Source organism: Mobula birostris, chromosome 12, assembly GCF_030028105.1.
Source record: "Mobula birostris isolate sMobBir1 chromosome 12, sMobBir1.hap1, whole genome shotgun sequence".
In the NCBI taxonomy this organism is placed as follows: domain Eukaryota; kingdom Metazoa; phylum Chordata; class Chondrichthyes; order Myliobatiformes; family Myliobatidae; genus Mobula; species Mobula birostris.
This window is the reverse complement of record NC_092381.1, coordinates 48,332,000-48,357,992: the sequence shown is the minus strand read 5'-3', so window position 1 is coordinate 48,357,992 and position 25,993 is coordinate 48,332,000. Positions and strand designations below refer to the sequence as shown.

Here is a 25,993-nt window from a genome sequence, read left to right as displayed (position 1 = left end):
ATTTTCACTATCTAATCTTTACTCAGTGATTTTCTTCAGCTTATGCTTAGAAATCCAAACACACTCCCTGAAGCTGTGTCCATCTGCGACTATCCTCCATTTTCCCAATTAGGCCTGTTTAGTGGATGGAATTGAACTAGAATACGGCCAGTCTAGTGGGGAATTGAGTTCAGAATTGACATGTCGACAGTCAAATCGAGGAATCGGAGATTGAGATTTCCATTACTCAGCAGATCAGGCAGTATCTGTGAAAAGAGAACCAGTTAACAATTAAGACCATTCATTAGAACATTATGCTACAAGAAACACGAGGGATTCTCCGTATGCTGAAAACATTGAGCAACATAAGACACAAAATGCTGGAGGAACTCGCCAACTCAGGCAACATTTATGAAGCGGAAAAAAACATATCAACAGGACTGGAAAGGAGCAGAAGGCAGAATGAGAAGGTGGGGGAGGAATACCTACAAGCAGGCAGGTGATGAAGTAAGCTGGGAAGAGGTAAAGCGCTGAAGCTGAAGGAATCTGAGAGGTCAGTGGACCATGGAAGAAAGGAAGGGAGGTTGGGAACCAGTGGGAGGTGCCATGGAAGAAAGGGAAGGAGGAGAGAACCATCAACTATTCATTCCCCTCCATAGATGCTGCCTGACTTGCTGAGTTCCTCCGGCATTTTGTGTGTGTTGTTCATTATGATAAGATCTTAGTGCCATTCCAAAGACCTGGTTGCATGAGGGACAGGACTGGTAACTCAATGTTCCTGGGTTTTGTCGTTTTGGATGTGATAGAGAGAGGGGTAAAGGAGGTGGAGTGGTAGCACCACTGATAATGGAGAAGGTCATAGCAGTGATCAAAAGATATAGTAAGAGGCAGTTTGGGGTGGAGCTTAAAACAAGTTAGGTGCAATTACACTGATGGGATTATAGTATAGAAGGATAGATCTGTAGACACATTACGGGAAGGTGCAGAAATAACAGGGTTGTCATAGTGGAGAACTTTAATTTCCAGTGGGAATTAATTAAAGACCGGCTGATCAGAATCAGGTTTAATATCACTGGCATATGTTGTGATATTTGTTAACTTCACAGCAGTAGTACAATGCAATACATGATAAATATAGAAAAAACTGTATTACAGTATGTATGTATATGTATATTAAACTGTTAAATTAAGATAATGCGAAAATGGAAATTTTAAAGTAGTGTGGTGATGTTCATGGGTTCAATATCCATTTAGAAATTGGATGGCAGAGGGGAAGAAGCAGTTTCTGAATTGCTGAGTGTGTTCAGGCTTCTGTACCTCCTTCCTGATGGTAACAATGAGAAGAGGACATATCCTGGGTGGTGAGGGTCCTTGATGATGGAAATCGCTTTTCTGAGGCACCATTCCTTGAAGATTTCTTGCATGCTATGGAGGCTAGTACTAATGATGGAGCTGACTGATTTTACAACTCTCTGCAGCTCACTTCAATCCTGCGTAATAGCACCCCCCACCCATACCAGACAGTGATGCAGCCAGTCAGAATGCTCTTGATGACCTCAAAGATCCAAAATTTAGCCAGAAAAGTAAAGGAAGCATAGGTAAAATTAGACCTCATCTTTGTGGAACATAATGATCGCAGATAAGTTCTCAACCAGGCGACTAGGAAGACCGAAGTGGCCATGAAATGCCCTTAGTGCACAGGATCAAGATAAACTCCAAGACAAACAAGGATGTAATGATGAGGCCTCAGAGTATTGTGACCAAATTTGGTTCCTTATCTAAGAAAGGATATACTGACATTGGAGAGGGTTCAAAGGAGGTTCATGAAAACGATATTGGGATTGAAAGGCTTGACATACGAGGAGCTTTTGATGGCTCTGGGCCTCTGCTCACCAGAATTCAGAAGAATGAGGGGTGAACTCACTGAAACTTATCGAATGTTGAAAAGCCTCAACAGAGTGGATGTGAAGAGGATGTTTCCTATGGTGAGGGAGTCTAAGATCAGAGGACACAGCCTCAGAATAGAGGGTGCCCTTTTAGAACGGAGATGAGTAGGAATTCCTTTCACCAGAGATATGTAGCTGTGGGGATCAAGTTGTTGTGTATGTTTAAGGTGAGGTTGATAGATTCTTGATTGGTCAAGGCATGAAGGGATAGGGGAGAAGGCAGGAGATTGGGGCTGAGAGAAAAATTGGATCATCCATGATGAAATGGAGGAACAGACTCCATGGGCCAAATGGCCCAATTCTGCTCCAATGTCTTCTGGTCTTAATCCAAGATACAGTGAAAATTTGGTTTCACATACTGTTCAAACAGATCAAATCGTTACACAATACATTGTGTTTGATAACTCTGGGTCTATAGTGACTAGAATTCAGAAGAATGAGGGGTATTGTCATTGAAACCCATCGAATGATGACAGGCCTTGATAGAGTGGATGTGGAGAGGATGTTTTCTATGGTGGGAGAGTCCAAGGCCAGAGGGCACAGCCTCAGAATAGAGAGGGGGTCCTTTTAGAATGGAGATGAGGAGGAATTTCTTTCGCCAGAGAATGGTGAATCTGGAATTCATTGCCATATGCAGCTGTGGAGGTCAAGTCATTGTGTATATTTAAAGTGCGGTTGGTAGCTTCTTGATTAGTCAGGGCATGAAGGGATATGGGGAGAAGGCAGGAGATTGGGGCAGAGAGAAGAAAATGGACCAGCCATGACAAAATTGGTGAGCAGACTCGGTGGGTCAAATAGCCTAATTCTGCTTCTATACTTTATGGTCTTGTGTTAAGAAAATGAGAATAACTCAGGAGCGGGTAGTTCTACTCAAGGATAAAGGAGGGAGTTTGTGCTTGCAGTCAGAACAAGTAGCTGAGGTATTAACTAAGTATTTTATTTCAGTATTTACCAAGGAGAATGATTTGGAGGGAATGTTAATGTATTGGGCCAGTTTGAAATTAAGGAGGAAGTTGTGCTGTCTTCTAAAAAGCATTAAGGTGGATAAATCCTCATGCTCCATTGGCCTATATTCCAGAATGTTGAAAGAAGCAGGTGAGGCCTGGTAAATAGCAAATGTTACGCCTTTGTTCAAAATAGGAAATAGGGATAATCCACCTTAGTGCTAGGAAAACAATCGGAGAGGACACTGAGGGAGAAGATTCATGTATATTTCAAAAAGCCTGGCCTACTTAGCAACAGTCAGCTTGGCTTCGTGCAAACAGGTTATGCTTTACAAACCTGATTAAGTTCGTTGAGCAAGTGGAAAAGGAACATTTTGAGGGTAAGGCAGTGGCCATTATCTACGTAGTTTCATGACATTTGTTAAGACTCCTCAAATGATAACGATGCATGGGATTTCGGGTGAATTGAGAGTTTACATTCAGTACTGGCTTACCCAAGAAAGACAAGGAGCCAGGTTGTTATGCTGCCTGGAGGTCTTCTGCAGAGTTTCGTGCTGGAACCTCTGTTTGTGATATATAACAATGATTTGGATGAAAATGTAGATGGGCTGATTATCAAGTTTGTGGGTGACACCAAAATTGGTGGAGTTGTAAAGGACTATCAAAGAAAACCATGGGATATAGATCACTTACAGATATGGACATTAAATGGCAGATGGAGTTTAATCTAGGCAAATGTGAGGTGTTGCACTTTAGGTGATCAAATGAAGGAGAAAAGTACGCAGTTAAAGGTGGACCCCTTTATAGTATTAGGTAAAAAGTTCATAATTTACTGAAAGTGACTGCCCAAGTGGATAAGATGGTAAAGAAGGAGTTCTTTCTATGGAGTTCAACCCAGATAAGTGTGAGGTGCTTCAATTTGTTACGTCAAATATGATGGCAGTATGTAGTATTAATGGTAAGACTAGGCAGTGGGGAAGCTTAGAGGGATCTTGGGGTCCAATTCCATAGGAGACTCAAAGCTGCTGTGCAGGTTGATGTGTGGTTAAGAAGGCATACGGTGCATTGGCCTTCATCAACCAAGAGATTGAGTTCAAGAGCCTAGAGGTAATGTTACAGCTGTATAGGACCCTAGTCAGACCCCACTTGGAGTACTGTGCTCAGTTCTGGTCACCTCACTACAGGAAGGATGTGGAAACTATAGAAAGGGTGCCAAGGAGATTTACAAGGACGTTGCCTGGATTGGGGAGCATGCCTTATGAGAATAGGTTGAGTGAACTTGGCCTTTTATCCTTGGAGCGACGAAGGATGAGAGGTGACCTGATAGAGGTGTATAAGATGATGAGAGGCATTGGTCGTGTGGATAGTCAGAGGATTTTTCCCAGGGCTGAAGTGGCCAGCACAAGTGGGCACATTTTTAAGGTGCTTGGAAGTAGGTACAGAGGGGATGTCAGGGGTGAGTGTTTTACACAGAGAGTGGTGAGTGCATGGAATGGGCTGCTGGCGACTGGTGGAGGCGGATTCAATAGGGTCTTTTAAGAGGCTCCTGGATAGGTACATGAAGCTTAGAAAAATAGAGGGCTATGAGTAACCCTAGGTAATTTCTAAAGTAAATACATGTTCAGCACAGCATTGTGGACCGAAGGGCCTGTATTGTGCTGTAGGTTTTCTATGTTTCAATGCTTAAGGGTTATGGCATGCTTGCCTTCAACGGTAGGGATATTGAGTAGAAGAGTAAGGAAGTTACACTGCAGTTATGTAAAACCTTAGTCAAACCAAATTTGGAGTATTGCATGCAGTTCTGCTCACCCCATTATAGGGAGGATGTGAAGACTGTGGGTAGGTGCAGAAGAGATTTACCAGGATGCTGCCCGGATTAGAGAGTTTGAGCTATAAGGATAGGTTTGGAAAAACTTGTGGTGTTCTCCCTGGAGCATAGGAGGCTAAGGGGAGACCTGATAATCATATTTAAATTTATAAGAAAGTATAGATGGGACCCCTTTTTATATGATGGTACAGTGGATGGGTATGAAAATTTGATTATCAGTAGTCCAAAGCACAAATTGAAGTACAGGTCGACCTTCACTAATCCAGCACCCTTGGGTCCTGAGGAGTGCCGGATTAGTGAAAATGCCGAATTACAGAAGGATCACATGAAGCAATAGCTAACCTTCACTAATCCGGCACCATTGGGACCTGAGGAGTGTCGGATTAGTGAAAATGCCGAATTACAGAAGGATTACATTAAGCATAATCAGTGCCAGATTATCGAAGGAACCGGATTACAGGTAGTCGGATTAGTGAAGGTCGACCCGTATTACAAATACCAGGATTTATGACCCCAAACCTGCTGTTGGTCAAAGGATGACACCGAATCATCCATAAGGGATCTTGATACCTGTGATTCACTGCTCTTCATTTTCCATCATCTCCCATCTGCGACTAACATAGAGAGATATCTTTAAAAGCACTGACTCACATCCCACAAGTCATTTTCCGAGTGTTACACTAGCTGCATCCTTAATTGCTCAGATCAGATTTTGTTGTTTCTGAAATGGAGGAAATCGGAATTATTATTTCTTTTAAAGCAGCTAAAAGTCCTACTTTGGGAATTTTGTTTTGGTTTAGCACCCGATGGATATGAAGGCAAAATACAATGCACCAAAAGTGGATGAAATCCAGTTTAGAGATAATCATATCTTTTTTATATGCATTAAATGTACCGAAGGCCAAAGCTGGGCAAAGACATGCATCTGATTTGTGCCTTTGTTGCAGGTTTCTCCAATGTATATCAAATGTTTAATGGTGATTTACTACACCTCAGACAAACTAAGTACTGAGCCAAGCCTTCCACTTGAAGCTTAAGGGGTTGCTGTAGCCTAAAAAGTGACTACCACCTAAACCAAAGATTTTACTTTTTTACTTTCGTATAGAGCTCAGTTTAAATATAACTTAAAACTATTTCTGCTTTCAAAAAGCAAGTTTTATTTTTTATTTTTGATATGGATATCCATTTATTTATAAAACATATGTATGGAGTCCTAAATAAGATTGACATTATGAATTTACTAATTTTGTAAATGGATAGATACGTTACCACACAAAAATGATACAAATTAATAAGAAGGAACTGTTTTTGAATCAGTGCATCCAGTGTTTTATGGCAGATCAAAATTTATTGCTTTTATCTTTTCCCTAGGTTTCCTATGCTCGTCCAAGCTCTGCATCAATCCGTGATGCTAATCTGTATGTTAGTGGCCTTCCTAAATCTATGACTCAAAAAGAATTAGAGCAGATGTTTTCACAATATGGCCGAATCATCACTTCCAGAATTTTAGTTGATCAAGTCACTGGTAAGTGCCAATGATCCTACTTTTTTTTCAAATGAGAATCACCATTCTTTTAACCATGCAAACATTTCAAGTGGTGAAAGTTTCAAATGTGTTTTGAGTGCAACAGGGGTCTTTATATTTCACTGCAGGAAAAAAAAGCTGCTGGGAGAACTCAGAGAATCAGATAGTGTCAGTGGAGACAAAGGGACCAGTTGGTGTTTCAGGTGGAGACTTTACGTCAGGATTGGTGTCTGATTCCACTTTTGTCCACACATGCTGCCTGACCCACAGAGTTCCTCCAGCTGTTTGTTTTTTTTCGAGCTCCAGCCCCAGCATCTGCAATTAAAAATGACACGATTTATCATTTGTTATGCTTTGCTAGTTGCTTTGAATTCTTCCTTATTTTTTCAGTGAGGACTGTATTTGGTTAAGTCCTGTTAATCAGCATAGCTGACTATTCAGTATGTCGAATTGCATATTAAAAAAATTTAAACGTTACAGCTAAGTCATTCCTCCTTGCCATTTTTATTGAGGCGTGCTTCCAAGTGGATGAGGGAGAAGAGATATCTAATCACCAAAGTGGCATGCATTTATCTGACCATTGTTTTGGTCTTTGAGATCATCATGATATTGGAGATACCCTTCTTGATCTCAGGAGCCAACCCAACCCACCCTCACCCCCCCCCCCCAACACACACACACAACTTCCTAGTACTCAAAACTCTACACACTTTTGTAGGGAACCAGTACAGGATGTTAGTATTCTCCGTGCAGAATGACAAAATGGCAAGTTTAAATTGATCATGTTTTTACAGTTTGAACCCGTGTAGTATGCCCTCAGTATGACTGAAGACTTATTTACAGTACATATTCTGCCCTACCACTCAGTAAGTAAATACACATTTTAAAATGCTAGTAACACATAATCTGATTGAGGAAAATAATAGGTTGATCAGCATCTGTAGGAAGAAGGGAATTGTCAGTGCTTCAGTTTGAAACTGCATTAGGATCAAAAACCCTGTTTTTAGTTAGCATGGACTCATTGTATTGGTCTATGACTCTAATTTCTTTCCACCCACAGATGCTAATTGATATGCTGTATTCTTCTAGCGGATTATTGGTTGCTGTAGATTCCAGCGTTTGCAGTCTCTTTGTGTTTTCATGAAATGCAAGCACCTACTGTAGGTCCAAATAATTATCAACAACAAGAATAGCTGAAAGTCTAGAGCATTGTCCATGGTTCAGTGCTTTGAGTATTTGACAAACAGGACAAGTAGAAACTATTTTTTTTAATCCCAAACTTCAGCATTTGCTTAAGCCAGTAGGACTCATCGCACTGGACAACAAGGATAAGAAAATCTGCAGATGCTGGAAATCCAAGCAACACACACAAAATGCTGGAGGAACTCAGCAGGCCAGGCAGCATCTATGGAAAAGAGTAAACAGTTGATGTTTCGGGCTGAGACCCTTCATTAGGACTATCTTGATGGGTCTCAGTCTGAAACTTCGACTGGTTACTCTTTTCCATATATGCTGCCTGGCCTGCTAAGTTCCTCAAGCATTTTGGTTTTTTTTCAAAAGTGTTGCTTCCCCAGAATTATTATATGATAGACTGCTTAAAGCTGAACACACATATAATTTCAGACTACTTGTATCACATAGGAATTTGGAGAAACAAATTAACTTTTATTGAATATATTGTGTTTAATTGCATATCAGTGTTGACACTTTGCAATAGTTCATCTAAGCTAAACATGTTTTGGTGATGATTTTTGTTTGTACTCAGTGTCTGAGGCTTCTCACTTGTGTCCAACAATGATCAGCCAGCGCTGATGGATTCCAGTTGCCCTGATACTGTTTCTCCGTGACCACAATGTCCTGGTAAAACCTTTCACCATGCTCGTCACTGACTGCGCCAAGATTTGCAGGGAAGAAGTCTAAATGGGAATGCAGAAAATGAATCTTTAGTGGCATGTTGTACTTCATGGTTTTGTATGTTTGAGGCAATTTCTCAACCAGCCGCTTGTAGTTTGGTGTTCTGTAGTTGCCAAGAAAATTTTCAGCAACATCCTTTAATACCTTCCGTGCCTTTTTCTCCAGTCCCACTAGAAGTTCTTCAAATTGCCTGTTTGATTTGTAGACCAACAAAAATGCCTTCCCTAATTTTTGCGTCAGTTATTCTGACTTGAATTATGAATTGAAATAACAAATTTAGGCAGTTTCAAAAAGATGGTGCATGACAAGGAAATTGCATGGTGATTTTCATGATCAGCAGTCCAAAATCCATAAGTTACACCCAAAAGTATTCAGAAAGCAAAATCTTTGTTGTCCAATGTAGTCTATCACAAGTACAACAAGTGGACTGAAATTACTGGAAGTGATTTGAATTGTTGTAATCTAAATAACAGATATTTAAGATCTGATCTCACTACACATTTTCCTTCCCCTTCTTTAATTCCTAAAACTTTACTCCAGAATTGTTGACCTCACACGATGTCAGGAGAGAAAAATGCAAATTAGCAGATTCCACTTATTGCATTTACCCCTGCAGCGTTAGGTTCAAGACTTTCTTATAGTTTTCATTGTTTAAAAACTAACTTTCCAAAAGCAATTGCAATCAGTTCTTAGGAAAGCGGTGTTCAGAACACACACCGAGGTCACCCGACATGTTCAGTGATTTCAAATGATGTGAAACATTCAGTTTGATGTCACTGTGCCCATGAAGCAGCAATAAGTAAAGGGTTGAAAGCCTGCTTTGGCAGTTTTGATAGCATTTCTTCTCCCCAGTCCTCTTGCTAACCCTGACATTCTGCAGATACTAGAAATCCAGAGTAACACATGCAAACTGCTGGAAGAACTCAGCAGGGCAGACAAAATTTATAAAAAGTTATTAAAAAAAAACTTTTATAGGAGCTATAAAAAGTTGATGTTTCAAGCCAAGGCCCTTCATCAGGACTCGAAAGAAAGGGGTCAGAATAAGAAGCTGAGGGATGGGAATGAGTACAACTTGGAAGGTGATGGGTGAAGCCAGGTAAGGAGGAAGCTAAGTCAGTGGGCGAGGGAAGATGAAGCGAGAACCTGGGAGGTGACAAGTGAAAAAGATAAAGAAGGGCTCAGAAAGAAGAAGGAATCTGGTATGAACAGAGAGTGGACTACGGGAGAAAGTGAAGGCGATGGTGAACCAGAGGGAGATGATGTGCAGAGGAGAAGGGGCAGCCCGAATGGGGAATAGAAAAGGAAAGTCGGGGGAGGGGTGAGAAATTACCAGACTTTGGAGAAGTTAATGTTCATGGCATCAGGTTGGAGGCTACACAGTCCATTCGTAAACGAAAGCAAACTATAGGAAGTAGAAAGATATACAATCGTACTTCACACTCCTGACTTATGCCTGTAACTGGTGAATGGGTTTTGGAAACCAGGAAGTGAGTCACTTGATATGAGGTTTCCAGTCTCTGTCTTCTTGTGGTCTTAGTATCTGACCCTGTTAAGTTTCTAGCCATTGATGATGTGTAGAATGTCAGAGATGGTAATATTGTTGAATAGCAAAAAATATTGGTGAATAAACTCTCCTGTTAGAATTTGGGTTTTGTGTGGCATGTTAATGATTGTTTATTGATTAAATCTTATCCAGGTCTGTTGCACACTGGCATGGATTGATTCATTTTGTAAGGAAATGTAAGTGAGATTAAACATTGTTCATCAGCACAAATACCAACTTCTAACCATGGAAATAAGGTTACTTTCAGTTGGTTGGCATCAACTCACTCATTTGTTCAGTGTACCAAAAACTTGTTGACTCCTCTGGTATCAAGTTCCATCTACTCTTGACAATCCAGGGTAGTAATCTCTGGATTGCTGCCTGTGCCACACATCAGTGAGAGGAAGAATAGGATGATCTGGCAGATGAATGAATTGCTGAGGAATTGGTGCAGGGGACAGGATTTCAGATTTCTGGATCATTGAAGTCTCATCTGGAGAAGGTATGACCTGTGCAAAAAGGAGGTGTTACACCTGAACCCAAAGGGGACCAATATCTTTGTGGGCAAGTTTGTTAGAACTGTTGGGGAGGGTTTAAACTACTTTGATGGGTGATGTGAACCGGAATGATAGGGCTGAGGATGGGGCAATGGGTATACAAGTAGATGTAGTGAGACTGTCAGGAAGGAGAGGCAGATGATAAACCAAAATTACAGTCAATGGGAGAAGTTGAACTGTAACTTGGCAAAATCAAAAAGGGTGATGAATACATGACTGAAGCTCTCAGATTAGAATGTACACAGTATATAGAATAAGATTATCCTGTAACGCATTTAGGAATTGGCAGATAAGACGTTATGGGCATCACTGAGTCATATCTGAAAGAAGATCATAGTTGAGAGCTTCGCATCCAAGTATACACATTGTATCGAAAGGACAGGCAGGTAGGTAGAGGGGGTTGGGTGGTTCAGTTGATAAGAAGTGAAGTCAAGTCATCAGAAACTGGTGACATAGGATCGGAAGATGTAGAATCAGTGTACATAGAATTAAGAAACTCAGAAGACCCTGATGGGAGTTATATACAGGCCTCTAAATAGTAGCCAGAATGTGGAAGACAAATTAAAACGGGATGGAAAAGGCATGTAAAAAGGGGGATTTCAATAAGTAAATTGGAAAAATCAAGTTGGTAAATCCCAAAAGAGGCAATTTGTAGAATGCTTATGAGATAACTTTTTAGAGCAGCTTGTGGTTGAGTACACTAGAGGAAAGGCAGTTCTGGATCGGGTGTTGTGCAATGACCCAGCTGGTGCGGGAGCGGAGGCTCCTGTAGCACCTACCAGATGGGAGGAGAGTAAAAAGTCCATGGTTAGGGTGAAATGTATCCTTGATAATGCTTTTCACCCTGCCCAGGCAGCGTTTATGGTAGATGTTCTCAGTGGTGGGCAATTGGGTGCCAATAATCCTCTGGGCAGTTTTCACCACACGCTGGAGTGCTTTGCGGTCCGATATGAGACAATTACCATACCACACTGAGATGCAGTTGGTGAGTATGCTCTCAATGGTGCAGCGGTAAAAGTCCATCAGTATCCTGGGACAGAGGTGAGCTTTTTTGATGCTCCGCAGGAAATAAAGGCGCTGTTGCGCCTTTTTCATCAGGATGGAGGAGTTCAGGGACCAGGTGAGATGCTCGGAAATGTGGACACCAAGGAATTTGAAGATAGATACTGTACATCTGAAAAATGAAGAAGTATTCTAAAGCTACTCACACAAAATGCTGGAGGAAGTCAGCAGGCCAGACAGCATCTATGGAAAAGAGTGAACAGTGGATGTTTCAGTCCTGATGAAGGGTCTTGTACTGAAATGCCAACTGTTTACTCTTTTCCATTGATGCTGCCTGGCCTGCTGATTCCACCAGCACTTTGTGTGTGTGCTTTGGAATTCCAGCATCTTCAGATTTTCTTGTATAAGTATTCTAAAAGCAGGATGAGGCAACAGTGGCTGACAACAGAAGTTCAAGTCAATGTAAAAGCAAAAGAGAGAGCGTATAATATAGCTAAAATTAGTGGGAAGCTGGAGGATTGAGAAGCTTTAAAAACCAACAGAAGGCACCAAAAAAAGTTGGAAAAGAGAAAAGATGAAATACGAAGGTAAGCTAGCCAATAATTTAAAGGAGGATAGCGAATTTTTTTTCAAACATATTAAGAGTGGCAAGAGTGGATATTGGACCGCTGGAAAATGACACTGGAGAGGTAGGAACGGAGGACAAAGAAATGCCAGATGAACATAATAAGTATTTTGCTTCAGTCTTCCCCATGGAAGACACTAGCAGTAGGCCAGAAATTTGATAGTGTCAGGGCAGAAGTGAGTATAGTTGCTGTTACTAAAGAGAAGATGCTTGGGGAAGCTGAAAGGTCTGAAGGTAGATAAGTCACTTGGACCAGATGGGCTACTCTCCAGAGTCCTGAAATAGGTAGCTGAAGAGATTATGGAGGCATTAGTAATGATCTTTCAAGAATCACTAGATCCTAGAATGTTTATGGAAGACTGTAAAATTGCAAATGTCACTCCACTCTTTAAGGTGGAGGGAGGCAGAAGAAAGGAAATTATAGGCCAGTTAGCTTGACGTCAGTGGTTGGGAAGATACTGGAGTCTGTTATTAAGGATGAGGTTTCGGGATACTTAGAGTGCGTGATAAAATAGGCCAAAGTCAACATGATTTCCTTGAGGGGAAATCTTGCCTAACAAACCTGTTGGAATTCATTGAGGAAATAATGGACAAGGTAGACAAAAAAGAGTTAGTGAATGGTGTTTACCAGGAGTTTCAGAAGGCCTTTGTCAAAAAGGGTAAAGGGTAAACAATCGATATTTCAAGCCAAGGCCTTTCATCGGGACTGGAATAAAAAGATGAGAAGTCAGAGTAAGAAGGTACCTTACTCAAGCTGAAGGAACTCAGCTGAAGCATCAACTGTTTACTCTTTTCTGTAGATGCTGCCCCTAGCATTTTGTGTGTTTATTTTGGATTTCCAGTATCTGCTGATTTTCTCTTGTTTATGATTGGGTAAAGGGGGGCCTTTTCTGGTTGGCTGCTAGTGACTAGCGGCATTCCACAGGGGTCAGTGTTGAGATTGCTCCTTTTCATGACAGAATCATATGTCAATGATTTTGATGACAAAATTGGTGCCTTTGTGGTCATGTTTGCAGATTATACAAAGATAGGTGAAGGGGCAAGTAGTGCTGAGGAAGCAGGGAGTCTGCAGGAGGACTTAGTTGGGTTGGGAGAATGGGCAAAGAAGTAGCAGATGGAATATAGTGCTGGGAAATATATGTTCTGGCACTTTGGTAGAAAGATAAAGGCATTGAGTATTTTCTAAACATGGAGAAAGTTCAAAAACAAAAGGTGCAAAGGGACTTGGGTTGAGTCCTTATCACTGACTCTAAAGTTGAGTCAGTGGTAAGGAAGGTAAATGCAATGTTATCATTCATTTTGAGAGGACTAGAATATAAGAGAAAGAATGTGTTGCTGAGGAATTGGTCAGACCATATTTGGGGTATTGTGAGCAGTTTTGAGCTTTTAAACTTAAAAAAAAAAGATATGCTGGCATTGGAGAGGGTGCAGAGGGTGTTTGTGAGAATGATTCCAGGAATGAAAGAGTTAACATAGGAGTGTTTGGTGGCTCTGAGCCTGTACTCACTGAGTTTTAGAAGAATGAGAGGGGATCTCATTGAAAACTATCGAACATTGAGATGTCTGGATGGAATGGATGTGGGGAGGATGTTTATCATAGTGGGTGAATCTGTGACCGGAAGGGCACAGCCTCAGAATAGAGGGACGTCCATTTACAACAGGGATTAGGAGGAATTTCTTTAGCAAGAAGGTAATGAATTTGTGGAATTTATTGCCACAGCTGTGGAGGCCTAGTTATCGGGTATTTTTAAGGTGGAGGTTGATAGGTTCTTGATTAGTTAGTGTGTCAAGGGTTATGGGGTAAAGGCAGGAGGATGGAGTTGATGGATAAGAAATCAGCCATGACAGAATGGTGGAGTAGACTCTGTTGTGTATTTAATACTTCAGTAGTACTTGAATAATATTGTAAATATATTGCTTGATTAGGCATTCTTGTTCATTTAAATAATTCATTACGGTTTATATAGAAATTACGTGAATGGCAGGGGTGATTGATAAGTTTGTGGCCTATGGTAGAAAAAGATGAGTGATACAGCTCTCGTTACATGTGCATGCAGTTCAGCTCTTTGCGTGATTATGCAGAAAGTTTGAAGTTAATAACTCATCTCTTTCTACTTATTAATCACCCCTGCTGTGGGCACTTTCTGGAGGTCCAAGATCCATATGCTCCACGACCGCTGGACTAAGTGTGTAAATGTTGGAGGGAACCATGTTGAAAAATAAATGTGCTAGGTTTTCTAAAATTGACTCCTTCTACCTTAGGCCATAAACTTATCAATCACCCCTCATATGTCAAGCAGACAAAAAAATGGATTGCACAGGGAAAAGGAAAAGCTAAAAAGTCAAGTTACAGTTTCAGAAACATGCTGTTGATGAAAAATCTGATGAGAGTGACACAGGTCTAGGTAGCCTTGAGATTCAAAATGTGAAATTAACAATGGACAAGCAATTTGGCTTACACTAGAAGTGAATGGCAAATTAATTAAAATGGAATTGGACACTGGCTTAGCTGATTCGGTCATTCCATAAAATGAGTTTCAATGGCATTTCAAAGATACTAAACTGAAGCCTACAGGTATCTAACTAAGAAATTATACTGGAGAAAAGATGACCCCTGTGGGAATGGCATTTATACCAGTGAAATACAACACTCAGCAACCCACATTGGGTCTGTCTGTATTAAAAAGAACAAGAAGGCCAGCATTGAGGGCTCCAGAGTAGCTGAGACAGCTAGCTACAAATTAATTGGAGATCCATCCACAGTTTGCATGCCATGTCCTCTATAATAGAGTCAACCAAAAGCGAATTTAAAAAAGGTACTGGTTGATGACACAATTGTCTCCATGCTGTACGCCATGAACCATTGCTCAACAGAGGGGAAACGGGTGTTGCACCACTTCTGTGCCTCTGGGTCGAAGGCATATTGGACCAAGCAAGGACCTTGCTGCCAGGAGTAATCGGGAAAGTGACGTAAGCAGTGGTCCGACTACAAAAGTTTTGTAGGCAACATACCTGAGAAAGCTTCTGATATGTTAATCGGCAGTTAATTTTGAAATGTGGCTTGGTTTTAAGCTGGGAGAGTGTTCAAGGAGCTTTAGGAAAATTGCAAGCATTCGGCTTTTGTGAATATAAAGAACTGAAATCTACTATGTGTACGTTAAGGTTATTGCATGAATTTCAAGTGGGAGACAAAAAGCTGCTTGTTAAAGTACCATGGATGCAAAGACCATAGCCCAGCTGGATGAGTGGAAGGCCAAAAAGAAAGGAGATACAAAAACAGGCTTCATCAGATGATGTTGATGTGGAAACCAAGAGGAGAGATCAGATCGTAAAAGGAGCAATAGAAGGATTAATAAGAGAATATTCCAGTGAACTAAATGCACCTTCCCAAAAGATCAAGATGCACATCCTAGAAATAAGAAAAAGAGCAGGATAAAGAGAGACAAAGAAGTTGGGTCCGGAAGAGAAGCAAGGGTTGAAATAGATCCAGAGAGAAAAGCTGAGGAAAGGAGAAGAAAGATGTCCAGAGCTGTCAGAACTACTTCCTGCTGTCCCAGAGGCGACCCCTACAACCATGGAGGAGGCCCCAGAACCTGAAATTGTTTCACAGCCACAAGTCTCACCTGCCAAGCAGAATATTTGCCCTTGTCAGAAAACACATTATCCCACAAAAGTAAGAAAGACTCCACAGCAATTAAAGCTTTAGGCCTGAATGGGACAATTTAAAGGTTACTATCTAGTTGTATTATATTGAATACTGTATATATAGTTGAGATGAGTTCTCTATTGAGTTGACGTTTTTAAGCTGAGCAGGGAGGAGTGTTGTGTATTTAATATTTCAGTAATGTTTGAATAATATTGTAAATATATTGTTTGATTAAGCACTTGTTTAAATAACTTATTACTGGTTATATCCAAATTACGTGATTTGCATACGTCATCACACCACCACATGATATGTGTGTACCTCACTTAATAGTAAAAACAAATTAAGACTTGCATCTCTTAGGCGTCTGTCTTTTTCTTTAATTTTTTATCTTGGTGTTAGAAAATGAAATGGACTCAATTGGCCAGCTGGCCTAATTCTGTTCCTATGTCTATGGTCTTACAAGCTTACTTTCACAAATATTGTAATAATATAATGAATATGACCCTATTCTTTATTCTAGCTGTTGTAGCCATTAAGTTCTTAAATGATTTCACATAAATTTTGTGCATAGCAAATTCTGGAAAAGCCAACTGCTAAAAATAAAGCCTTTAACATATATAAAAACAATTAAGCATAACCCTTTTTACTCATTTTTATAACTGACCCCCTCCTTGAAAATTAAAATATCGATAGCACAAAATACTGGGGAAGCTGTGAATGAAGTAAGGGGGTTAAGTATTGAAGTTCAGAGTGATCTGGATATCCTCGTTTAAGGAACACAGAAAGCTAGCTGGCCGGTATAGCAAACAATTCTGAAGACAGACAGAATCTCAGTCTTTAAAGTGAGGATAATGGAGAAAAGAGAAGTGAAATCTTATTGCAACCATTCTGGGCTTTGGCAAGTTCACAGCCTTAGAGCAGTCTGTGATAGCTGGGATAATGGGCATAGTGCTGTTCTCATTATTTAAAGAAGCAAGTTCACTATATGTTTCAATGTATTTGTGACAAACAAATAACGCTATTCTTTAAATGTACCCAAGTTTCTGAAGTTCAGAATAATGAGAGGTCATGTTATTGAAACATATAACAGATGTTATTTAAACATTTCAACAGGATAGATGTTGTAAGGTTGTTTCCTCTGGTGGGGATTCTAAAACTTAGGGGCATAGACTAATGATACAAATTTAACAACTTAAACTTAATCTGAGGAGAAATTTCAGTCCCCAGAGTTGTGAATTATTGGATTTCTCAACCCAAGAGAGCTGTGGATACTGGAGTTATTAAGTATATTCATGCTGAGATAGATTTTATTGTAACCATTTACTATCCAAATACTGACGTGTACACCAAATCTGCCAGAATTTCAAAACGTATCATCCAATGCCATGTTTTCTCGCAGCTGCCTAGTCAATGTGAGACATTTCCTGTGAAAACATTTCACTGCTCTCACGTTCTAAAAAAAATCATTCTCTGTTTCATTTGGCAGTAAAGATAATCATTATGTATTTTTTTACGGGTTGGGTTTAAAGAATTGAGAGGCAGGACTGTATGTCATGATCCAAACAAAATTTTTTGTATGTGACCTCTTGGGTATGCTGCCATATGTTCGCCAGGAACGATACGATCTGTTATTCATACTTGCCTGTAGATTGTGCATTTGTACAGAGTTCACTAGGTATGTTCAGTGATTTCAAGTGGTGTGAAATATTCACTTTGATGTCACTGTTCCTTTGAAACAGGCAATAATGACAGAGTTGGGCATATTTCTCTAGCATTTCTCCTGCCCAATCCTCTCCCTAATCCCCAAACCATTCACAACATGCTTCTTCCATAAGCTCCATAACCATCTACAATGATTGAAGCTCATTGATCAAAGCCTTTTCTGCATTGCCCAAGATCAGTTCCATTGCTGTCAATGGCCCTGGGACCCCTGCGTGATAGAATGTTACTGCAATGCCCTTGCACAAATATTGTGCAAATCCTAGAGCGTATTGCTTTAATTCCTAGATCAGCGAGTCCTTCAGATGTTGAGTTAATTGTGCCTGAAGTAAAGCAGGATGATAAAGATATTTCAAGCAAGAGAAAATCTGCTGATAACTAGAAATCCAAGCAATGCACACAAGGAACTCAGCTAGCCAGGAAGCAACTATGGAAAAGAGTACAGTCAACATTTCAGGCCTGGATTCTTCATTGGGACTGGGAAAAAAAGATGAGTGAGAGTAAGAAATTTGTTTGGTGGGGGGGAGTACAGAGCTGGGAAATTATCCAGTGAAAGAGATAACACATAAAAAATGCTGGTGAATGCAGCAGGCCAGGCAGCATCTATAGGAAGAGGTACAGTCGACATTTCATCTCTTCCTTCAGTTGGTCCTGACGAAGGGTCTCGGCCCGAAATGTCGACTGTACCTCTTCCTATAGATGCTGCCTGGCCTGCTGCGTTCACCAGCACTTTTTATGTGCGTTGCTTGAAATTCCAGCATCTGCAGGTTTCCTCGTGTTTGCGTGGTGAAAGAGGTACAGGGCTGAGGAAGGTGGAATTTGGATAGGAGAGGATAGAAGGCCATGGAAGAAAGAAAAGGGGAGGAGCACCAGAGGGAGGTGATAGGCAGGTAAGGAGATAAGGTGAGAGAGGGAAATGGGAATGGTGGGGGGGGGGGGCCATTGCCATAGGTTCGATAAGTCAATGTTTATGCTTTCAGGTTGGAGGCTACCCAGACAGAATATAATGTGTTGCTCCTCCAACCTGATTGTGGCTTCATCGTGACAGTAGAGGAGGCCATAGACTGACATGTCAGAATGGGAATGTGAAGTGGAATTAAAATGGGTGGCCACTGGTAGGTACTGCTTTTACTGATGGATGGAGCGTAGGTGCTTAGCAAAGTGGTCTCCCAATCTGCGTTGGGTCTCAGCACTATACAGGATGCCACACTGGGAGCACAGGATACAGTAGATGACCCCAACAGACTCACAAGTGAAGTTTCACCTCACCTGGAAGGATTGTTTGGGGCCCTGAATGGTAGTGAGGGAGGAGGTGTAGGGGCAGGTGTAGCACTTGTTCTGCTTTCAAGGATAAGTGCTGGAAGGGAGATCAGTGGGGTGCCGTGAACAGGCAGGGAAGTTACGGAGAATTAGGTGCTGGATACGGAGGGTGGTAGGTGAGAACAAGAGGAGCCCTATCCCTGGTGGGGTGGTGGGAGGATGGGGTGAGGGCAGACATGTGCGAAATGGAAGAGATGCTGTTGAGGGCAGCATTGATGGTGGAGGAAGGGAAGCCCCTTCTTTGAAGAAGGATGACATCTCCACACTCAGGTTAGAGCAGCAACACCTTATAGCCTCTGCCACTTCACCATTCCCCCATTCCCATTTCCCTCTCTCACCTTATCTCCTTACCTGCCCATCACCTCCCTCTGGTGCTCCTTCCCCTTTTCTTTCTTCCATGGCCTCCTGTCCTCTCCTAGCAGATTCCCCCTTCTCTAGCCCTGTTATCTCTTTCACCAATCGACTTCCCAGCTCCCTACTTCACCCCTGCCCCCCCAGTTCTTTCTCCCCACCCCTAATTTCTCACTCTGACTCCTTGTCTTTTTTTCCAGTCCTGATGAAGGGTTTCGGCCCAAAATGTCAACTGTACTCTTTTCCACAGATGTTGCCTGGCCTGCTGAGTTCCTCCAACATTTTGTGTGTGTTGATGTAGATATTTAATAAAACAGCCTATAATAAACCAATGAGTAGCACTGGCATGTCCTGTTGTATATTCTCCATAAAGGAAGTTGTATTCAACCTTTCTTGTCTTTTTAATTGTACTGTTCATATATAACAGTAGTTTGGCAATTAGGGTTTTTAACTTCCTAAAATCAATTACAAGCAATTGTACAGTAGCTCCTGGTTTCTGATTTCTGGGGAGAAGAACCCAGCATGAAATGGTGGTGGTTCTTTTTAATGCTTGTGTGCATTTTAAACAATACTTGCTTATTAATATAAATACAGCTTTAGAATGATCATTTCATCTGAACTATATTGCAGGTGTTTCCAGAGGAGTTGGGTTTATTCGTTTTGACAAAAGGATAGAAGCAGAGGAAGCAATCAAAGGACTGAACGGGCAAAAACCTTCCAGTGCTACAGAACCCATAACTGTGAAATTTGCCAATAATCCCAGCCAGAAAACAAGCCAAGCATTACTTTCACAGCTGTATCAGTCACCTAGCAGACGTTATCCTGGGCCACTTCATCACCAAGCTCAGAGGTTCAGGTAACAACAAAATATCTATCTTAATATAACTAACATTAAGGGGGGTCTGGCATTTTGGATAAAAATATTGTTTTAAAAAAAAATCAAGAAACCAAATTAATAGTTTAATTGTGTAGTCATCACATTCAAGTAAAATTTATACAAAGTAAAAGATTGAATGATTTATGATAAAATTTTAACTTTCTGGCAACAATAGAGCATCCAGTGTAGAAAGATACATGGTTTTTGTAATTACTAATACAAGTTTTTTGTAATTACAAGTTTTTGTAATTACTAATTTTCATTTAGCGGTGATTAAATATGTGCTTTGGGAAGAGGAGTGGTACATAGTGCACTCCAACCTCAAGTGCGAAACAGTAAAATGAAAATTCCAAAAGCCTATTATACAGCTTAAGTTTGAAAATCAAAAATTAAGACCACTGAATAAGGATTTGGTTTCAGATTTGACAAACGTTCTTTCTAATTACATTTTTATATAACATTTTATCCTTCTTATTAAATCTACTGAATCAGGAATATATATCTTTAAAATTTCAACTTTTTTTGTATTTAATTTACTTGTTTAAGTATCAAAATCAGATTTAATACTAGTAATAAGACCAACTTTTGTCAGCTCAGTGTACAAGCAATTATTATGTCTTGAATGTAATATCACTCCTGAAGACCAATGCAGGATTCTTTAGCTCTCCTAGGAAGTGAAACTGTCTGTAGACTTCACTGAGTGCAATCCATGCATTGTAGGTATTGAGGAGGTGACCTTCTATCCCTTTGTCATCAGTTCACTGGGAAAATATGTACCATCATTGCTGGTGAACCATCAAAATCTTCTTCATCAAATTAAAGTGGTGGGATGGGGGGGGGGGTGGCAAACAGTAAAGTGGAAAAGACCGAAAGGCTTCAGGGAACTTCAATACTTTTAGAGAGTCATCGATAACAAAACTATCGTCATAGCTTCAGACAGGCGAATACATGCGTTTACCAAATTTCCTGGACCAAAGTCCTTCCAAGGTGTTTTTTTCTGATAAGAATATTGCAAGGCATGATTGATATATAAAGGTTAGGTTACAAAAGGCTTAAGGGTGTGAAATTCAGATTTATGGTGAATTCTTGATGAATTGTGAATCGTATTGTATGCGTTATGGATTGTTGTTTCAAACGAACGACTAAAATAAAAATGGAAAATCGTTGCGAAAATAATTAACATTTTAGGTCTATTAGTTTTAATCAGACCTCATGTTTTTGTTGGGAAACAAGCTTATCTCCTAAAGATATAAGAACAGCAAATAGTGGTACTTGCAGGCATAGATTTCACACTTTCTATGGCTGTGATCCCAGCATTTTGGTGCTGTTGCCATCAAGTGGAACAGAACATAGCCCTTTTTCAAAGTACCACTATTACCCTTACTGCAAATAAATAGAGTTCAATCCTTGTAAACTGCTACCCATTTCCAATGTCCTTCTGCTGTACAATTCCTGTCATCACCTGAACCATGCATGTTTCTCCTGCATTTCTTGAGTTTGAATCTTGTCAACTGTGTTCCTAATTCTGTTCCGATGCTAATACAACTCCAATTAAATTATTAAGTGCTGATCCTCTTTGGCCTTGACCATTACCATTCTTGTAACCCTCAATCTTTCAAAGATCTTTGACACGGTTGAAAATATTAATTCTCCAATTAACCAGACTTCAAGCTTTTGTCAAATTCCCTTGTCTGGTTTCCACTGTCATATTCAATTGTAGCAGGAATGTCATTCCTACTTGTCACTACACCTTTGTCTTCGAAATCCCACACATTTTGTTGCTCTTCCATGAAGAAAGAAAGACCAGAATGGTTAACTTTACTGAAAAGGAATAAATCATCTGATGCAGTTGAGAACAGTAAATGAGAAAATTGCAGAGGCCTCGGCCATCTATAGATTTGGCATTACTTTCTGAGGGTTGGAAAATTGCAAATATTATGCATTTAATTTTCAAAATGTATGTAGGGATAAACCAAATCAAAAGTCTTAAACTTCAGTGATTAAAAAATTTATAAAAACAATGATAAGGGACAGAATTAGAAATCTTGTGGACTAATGTGGGTTTAAAGGCGGCTGGATTTAAGTTGTTAAAAACAAATTAATTCTAACAAACTACAGAATTCTGTGCTGAAGTAACAGGCAGGATTGATGAAGGAAATGGGGTTCATGTGTTATAGAAATCCAAGTAGTATTTGATAAAAGTACTGTACAATATGCATCAAGAACGAAGTCCATAGGATAAAAGGAGGTGTAGCAGCTTTGGAGAAAGTAGAAAGCAATTTTGCCTATTTCCCAACTGCAGTTAACATTTCCTCGTATGATCTGAAGATAATTTCTTCTTGTGCACTAATGAGGCCCAGAAGATAACCAAAGTGGGCAATCACAGAAGCCTCGAGATAGGGAGGGCTGAAAAGAGGGTTGTATCTCCCTGTTGTCTTCTCCTATCATTTTGGCTCTCCCCCTCCCCCTACCACTTTCAAATCTCGTACTATCTCTTCTTTCAGTTAGGCCTGACGAAGGGTTTCGGCCCGAAACGTCGACTGTATCTCTTCCAATAGATGCTGCCTGGCCTGCTGCGTTCACCAGCATTTTGTGTCTGTTGCTTGTATCTCCCTGTCTTCTTTACCTTGCACAGGTAGTGAATTCACCATAGCTTAGTTCTTGAACAGGCTAGAACAGCAATATCTTGTGTGTGTGTGACCATCGTGGAAGCAGAACTCTACGCTTCCTTCAATAAATCCTGCAGCCAGCTGGTACATCTGAATGCTTGTTGCTGTCAAAGTAATGCAGTTTGTACTCTTCAAGGTCATTCTAAGATTCTGTAGGTCAAGATGTCTCCGCTATCAGTACACAACGAGGTAAGTAGAGTTAACCACAGGTGAAGCTGATGTTCACAAATCAAGAGGGTATGTGGTCTGCTGCTTAAACTTGATCTTTGCAATCAAATCCTAAGAGAATGCATTTTGTTATAATCAACGCACTCCATACCAGAATGCAGCATTTATTGATTAGGATTTTATTCGATTAATGTGCTATAGATTTGCATCCATGTAGGGATATTACTCCAAGTGTCTGCAAAATATCATAAATCATTCAATCTTTTAATTTATACAAATGATAGTTGAGGGAGTAGTGTGGAGTTCTGGGGCAGTTTAAAACAACAGCTGGAAATCTGGTTTATGAGAATGCAAACCTATCTTCCCACACAAGATGCTGAACAAACCCTTGCAATGCTGAATGTTTCTTTTGTGCCATGAACACTGCTTCAACGGGCACCAGCTTGGATGTAAAGAGCGCTGATGGCCTTCTACGCATCATAGCACTGTGATGGTCACAGTTTCACGTGAAGACACGAGTTGTTTGATTAGGAGTAGTTCTACCAAAACAAAGGTTCAGCAAGGTCAGAATTGTTGTTGTATGGGGTGCTGAGCTGCACTGATAGCCGTGACATTATTAACATTCAGCATCTTTTGTTGAGATGGAAACTGCTTTGTACCTCACCCCTTTCTATCAACACAAAGCAGTTAATAATTATTGTCAGGTTCTTTGTCTATCCCCTACTGCTCAGAATCAATCCACGGTCTCCTCTTTCCACATATTAAAAGACCATACAGAAAACAACTTCAGGCTAGAAAATGGGCAGGTTTTCATGTATTGTAGAGTCATAGAGAAATACAGCACAGCAGGTGCTTCAGCCCATCTAATCTGTGTCAAATTATTATTCTGCCTAGTCCATTGACCTGCAACTGGACCATAGCCCTCCATACCCTCCCATCCAAGTACTTATCCAAACTTCTCTTAAATGTTAACAATTGAACCCACAGATAGCTAATATCTATTTCAATTTACTACCTCAAACTGAATATCAGGCGAATGAACCGTCTTGACCAACCTCCCATGTGAGACCTTGTCAGAGGCCTTGCTGTGTAGACAATATCCAGTGCATTGACTTCAGTTTTCCTGATAACCTGTTTGAAAAATTAAAAGATTGGTTAGACAGGACCTACAATGCACAAAGCCATGTTAACTATTCCTAATCAGTACCTGTTTATCCAAATATTTATACAGTATGTCCAGTCCTTTAGAATACCTTTCAATAACTTGCCCACTAGTAATGTCAGGCTCACCTCGCTATAATTCCCTGACTTATTTTTAGAGCCTTTCTTGAACAACAAAACAACATTACTTATTCTCCAATCCTCTGGTGCCTCACCCATTGCGAAGGAGGCATTAAATATCTCTGCTAGGGCCTCTGCAACTTCTGCACTAGCCTCCCACAAGAGCCGAGGGAACATCAATCCCTGGGGGTTTATCCACCCTAATTTGCCTCAAGACTGGAAGCACATCCTCTGTGATCCATAAGCAATCCATGCCCGCACTGCTGTTTTGCCTCACTCCTATAGACTCTATCCGTCTCACGAGTAAATACATATGCAAAAATCCATTTAAGATTCCCCTCCCCCCATCTCCTTCGACTCTATGCATAGACAACCACACTGATCGTCAGGAAGACCAAGTTGCTATCATTTTGCTCTTAATTTATCTATTGAAGTCCTTGGGATTCCCCTTCATCATGTCTGCTATGGCAACCTCATGCCTTCTTTCAGCCTCCTGATATTCTCTTGTATTCCTTGTACTCATCAAGTACCTCATCTGTTTCTTGCTGTCTATACCTGATGTGCACCTCCTCCTTCTTTACCAAGGCCTCAGTATCACTTGAAACCAGGATTCCTTTAACCTGTTAGTCTTGCCTTTTACTCTGACAGCAACATACAATTCTGTACTCTCATAATTTCACCTTCGAAGGCCTCCCACTTATCAAGCTGAAAACAACCCGCCCCAATCCATGATCTGTCAAGTCAATCTCTTTCTGATAACATCAAGAATGCTCTTTCTCCAATTTAGAGTAACAACCCAAGGACTAGAGCCATCCTCCATAACTATCTTGAAACTAATGGAATTATGATCAATGGAATTGTGAGACACACAACCTGTTAACACCTAGAATTCCTTACTACTTCTTCTCCCTGCTGCTCAGGTGTAGCACTGGGTCTGTTGGTTTCCGCAGAGCTACAGGACAATTGCTCAGGTTAATGGTCTGTACAACTACAGCTACAGTGCTGCGGTTGCATGTATTTGCACTAACTTAGTTCTTAAACCAAAGTAAATAAGCCCTTATGTGCTAGAAGTGAATTCTTCAAGGATCGCTACATAGCAATGCTTTCATTCTGTGCAGGCGTTCAGCTAAAGCCTACATGCAGACATTGTGATGCCTACTCTTTCCACAGCCAGTCATTTGCAGAGAAAGCCCTTCATAGGCAAAGTGAACTCTACCATTCTCATTGCGGAGGCCACTGTGTGTGGCTACACATCACCTACAATTTTTTTTTTTGCTATGTCTTCAGTAGTATCCTATTGTTTGATCCAGGTGTGGCATCAATACGTTGTCATCAACATCCCCCAGCACCTGCATCCAGCTGGACTGAGCTTGGAAGTTCTTGTACCCCCCTGTGTGCTTATAAGCCCCTCTTCTAGTTTGCTCCATTAGCTCCTGCTTCCTTATGACGTATGAGACATCATGTGCAGCCCCACCCAATGTTTTATCAGTCTCACTGGTGGGTCTGTGCTAGTTTATAGAAGACCTACTATAAATCACTCAATGGTGGATTTTTAAAATGACTTCCCATGAAGAAATTCTTCAACCTCCTCAAGGCATGTATTTTGCAGGATGGGTGAAGTCCTATTGAGAAATTGCAGATGTAAATTAGAATTTTGAAGGTAAGAATGCTTGAAGTTTTTATTTTAAACAAAATCTCTTTTTATTCATTATTGACATCCAATGTAGAAAGTGATCTTTGAGTGCACTAGGTCTATCTGCCTGTCTCCAATCACACATCTCATGTCATGTACTTGTTATTGGATGTTGGCTGCTTTGTCCTATGCCCAGAAAAGATCACACACAAGTTTCCATATTCAACAAGACATTGCTTGAATTTGGAGGCAGTCCTAGCCTGTTTACTTCCAATTTTTTTATGTGGCCAACACTACACAGTTTCTTTAAATAACCAAGGACCCCACAGAAGAACAGTGAGAAAAGAAAAAATGTCATAAATTCCTCCAACACACATCAAAGTTGCTGATGAACGCAGCAGGCCAGGCAGCATCTCTAGGAAGAGGTACAGTTGACGTTTCAGGCCGAGGCCCTTCGTCAGGA

At 40.6% G+C, this 25,993-nt stretch overlaps 1 protein-coding gene across 4 annotated transcripts in view; it reads left to right on the top strand.

The window, feature by feature from the left end:
• The window catches only part of elavl4 (ELAV like neuron-specific RNA binding protein 4), a 123,532-nt gene that overhangs the window by 85,096 nt on the left and 12,443 nt on the right, over positions 1–25,993 (top strand). For all 4 annotated transcript variants that reach the window (XM_072274661.1, XM_072274660.1, XM_072274662.1 and 1 more), the window contains exons 4-5: positions 6,069–6,222; positions 19,533–19,758. In XM_072274661.1, coding sequence (XP_072130762.1) covers positions 6,069–6,222; positions 19,533–19,758 — 380 coding nt within the window. The remainder of the gene's footprint in view (positions 1–6,068; positions 6,223–19,532; positions 19,759–25,993) is intronic.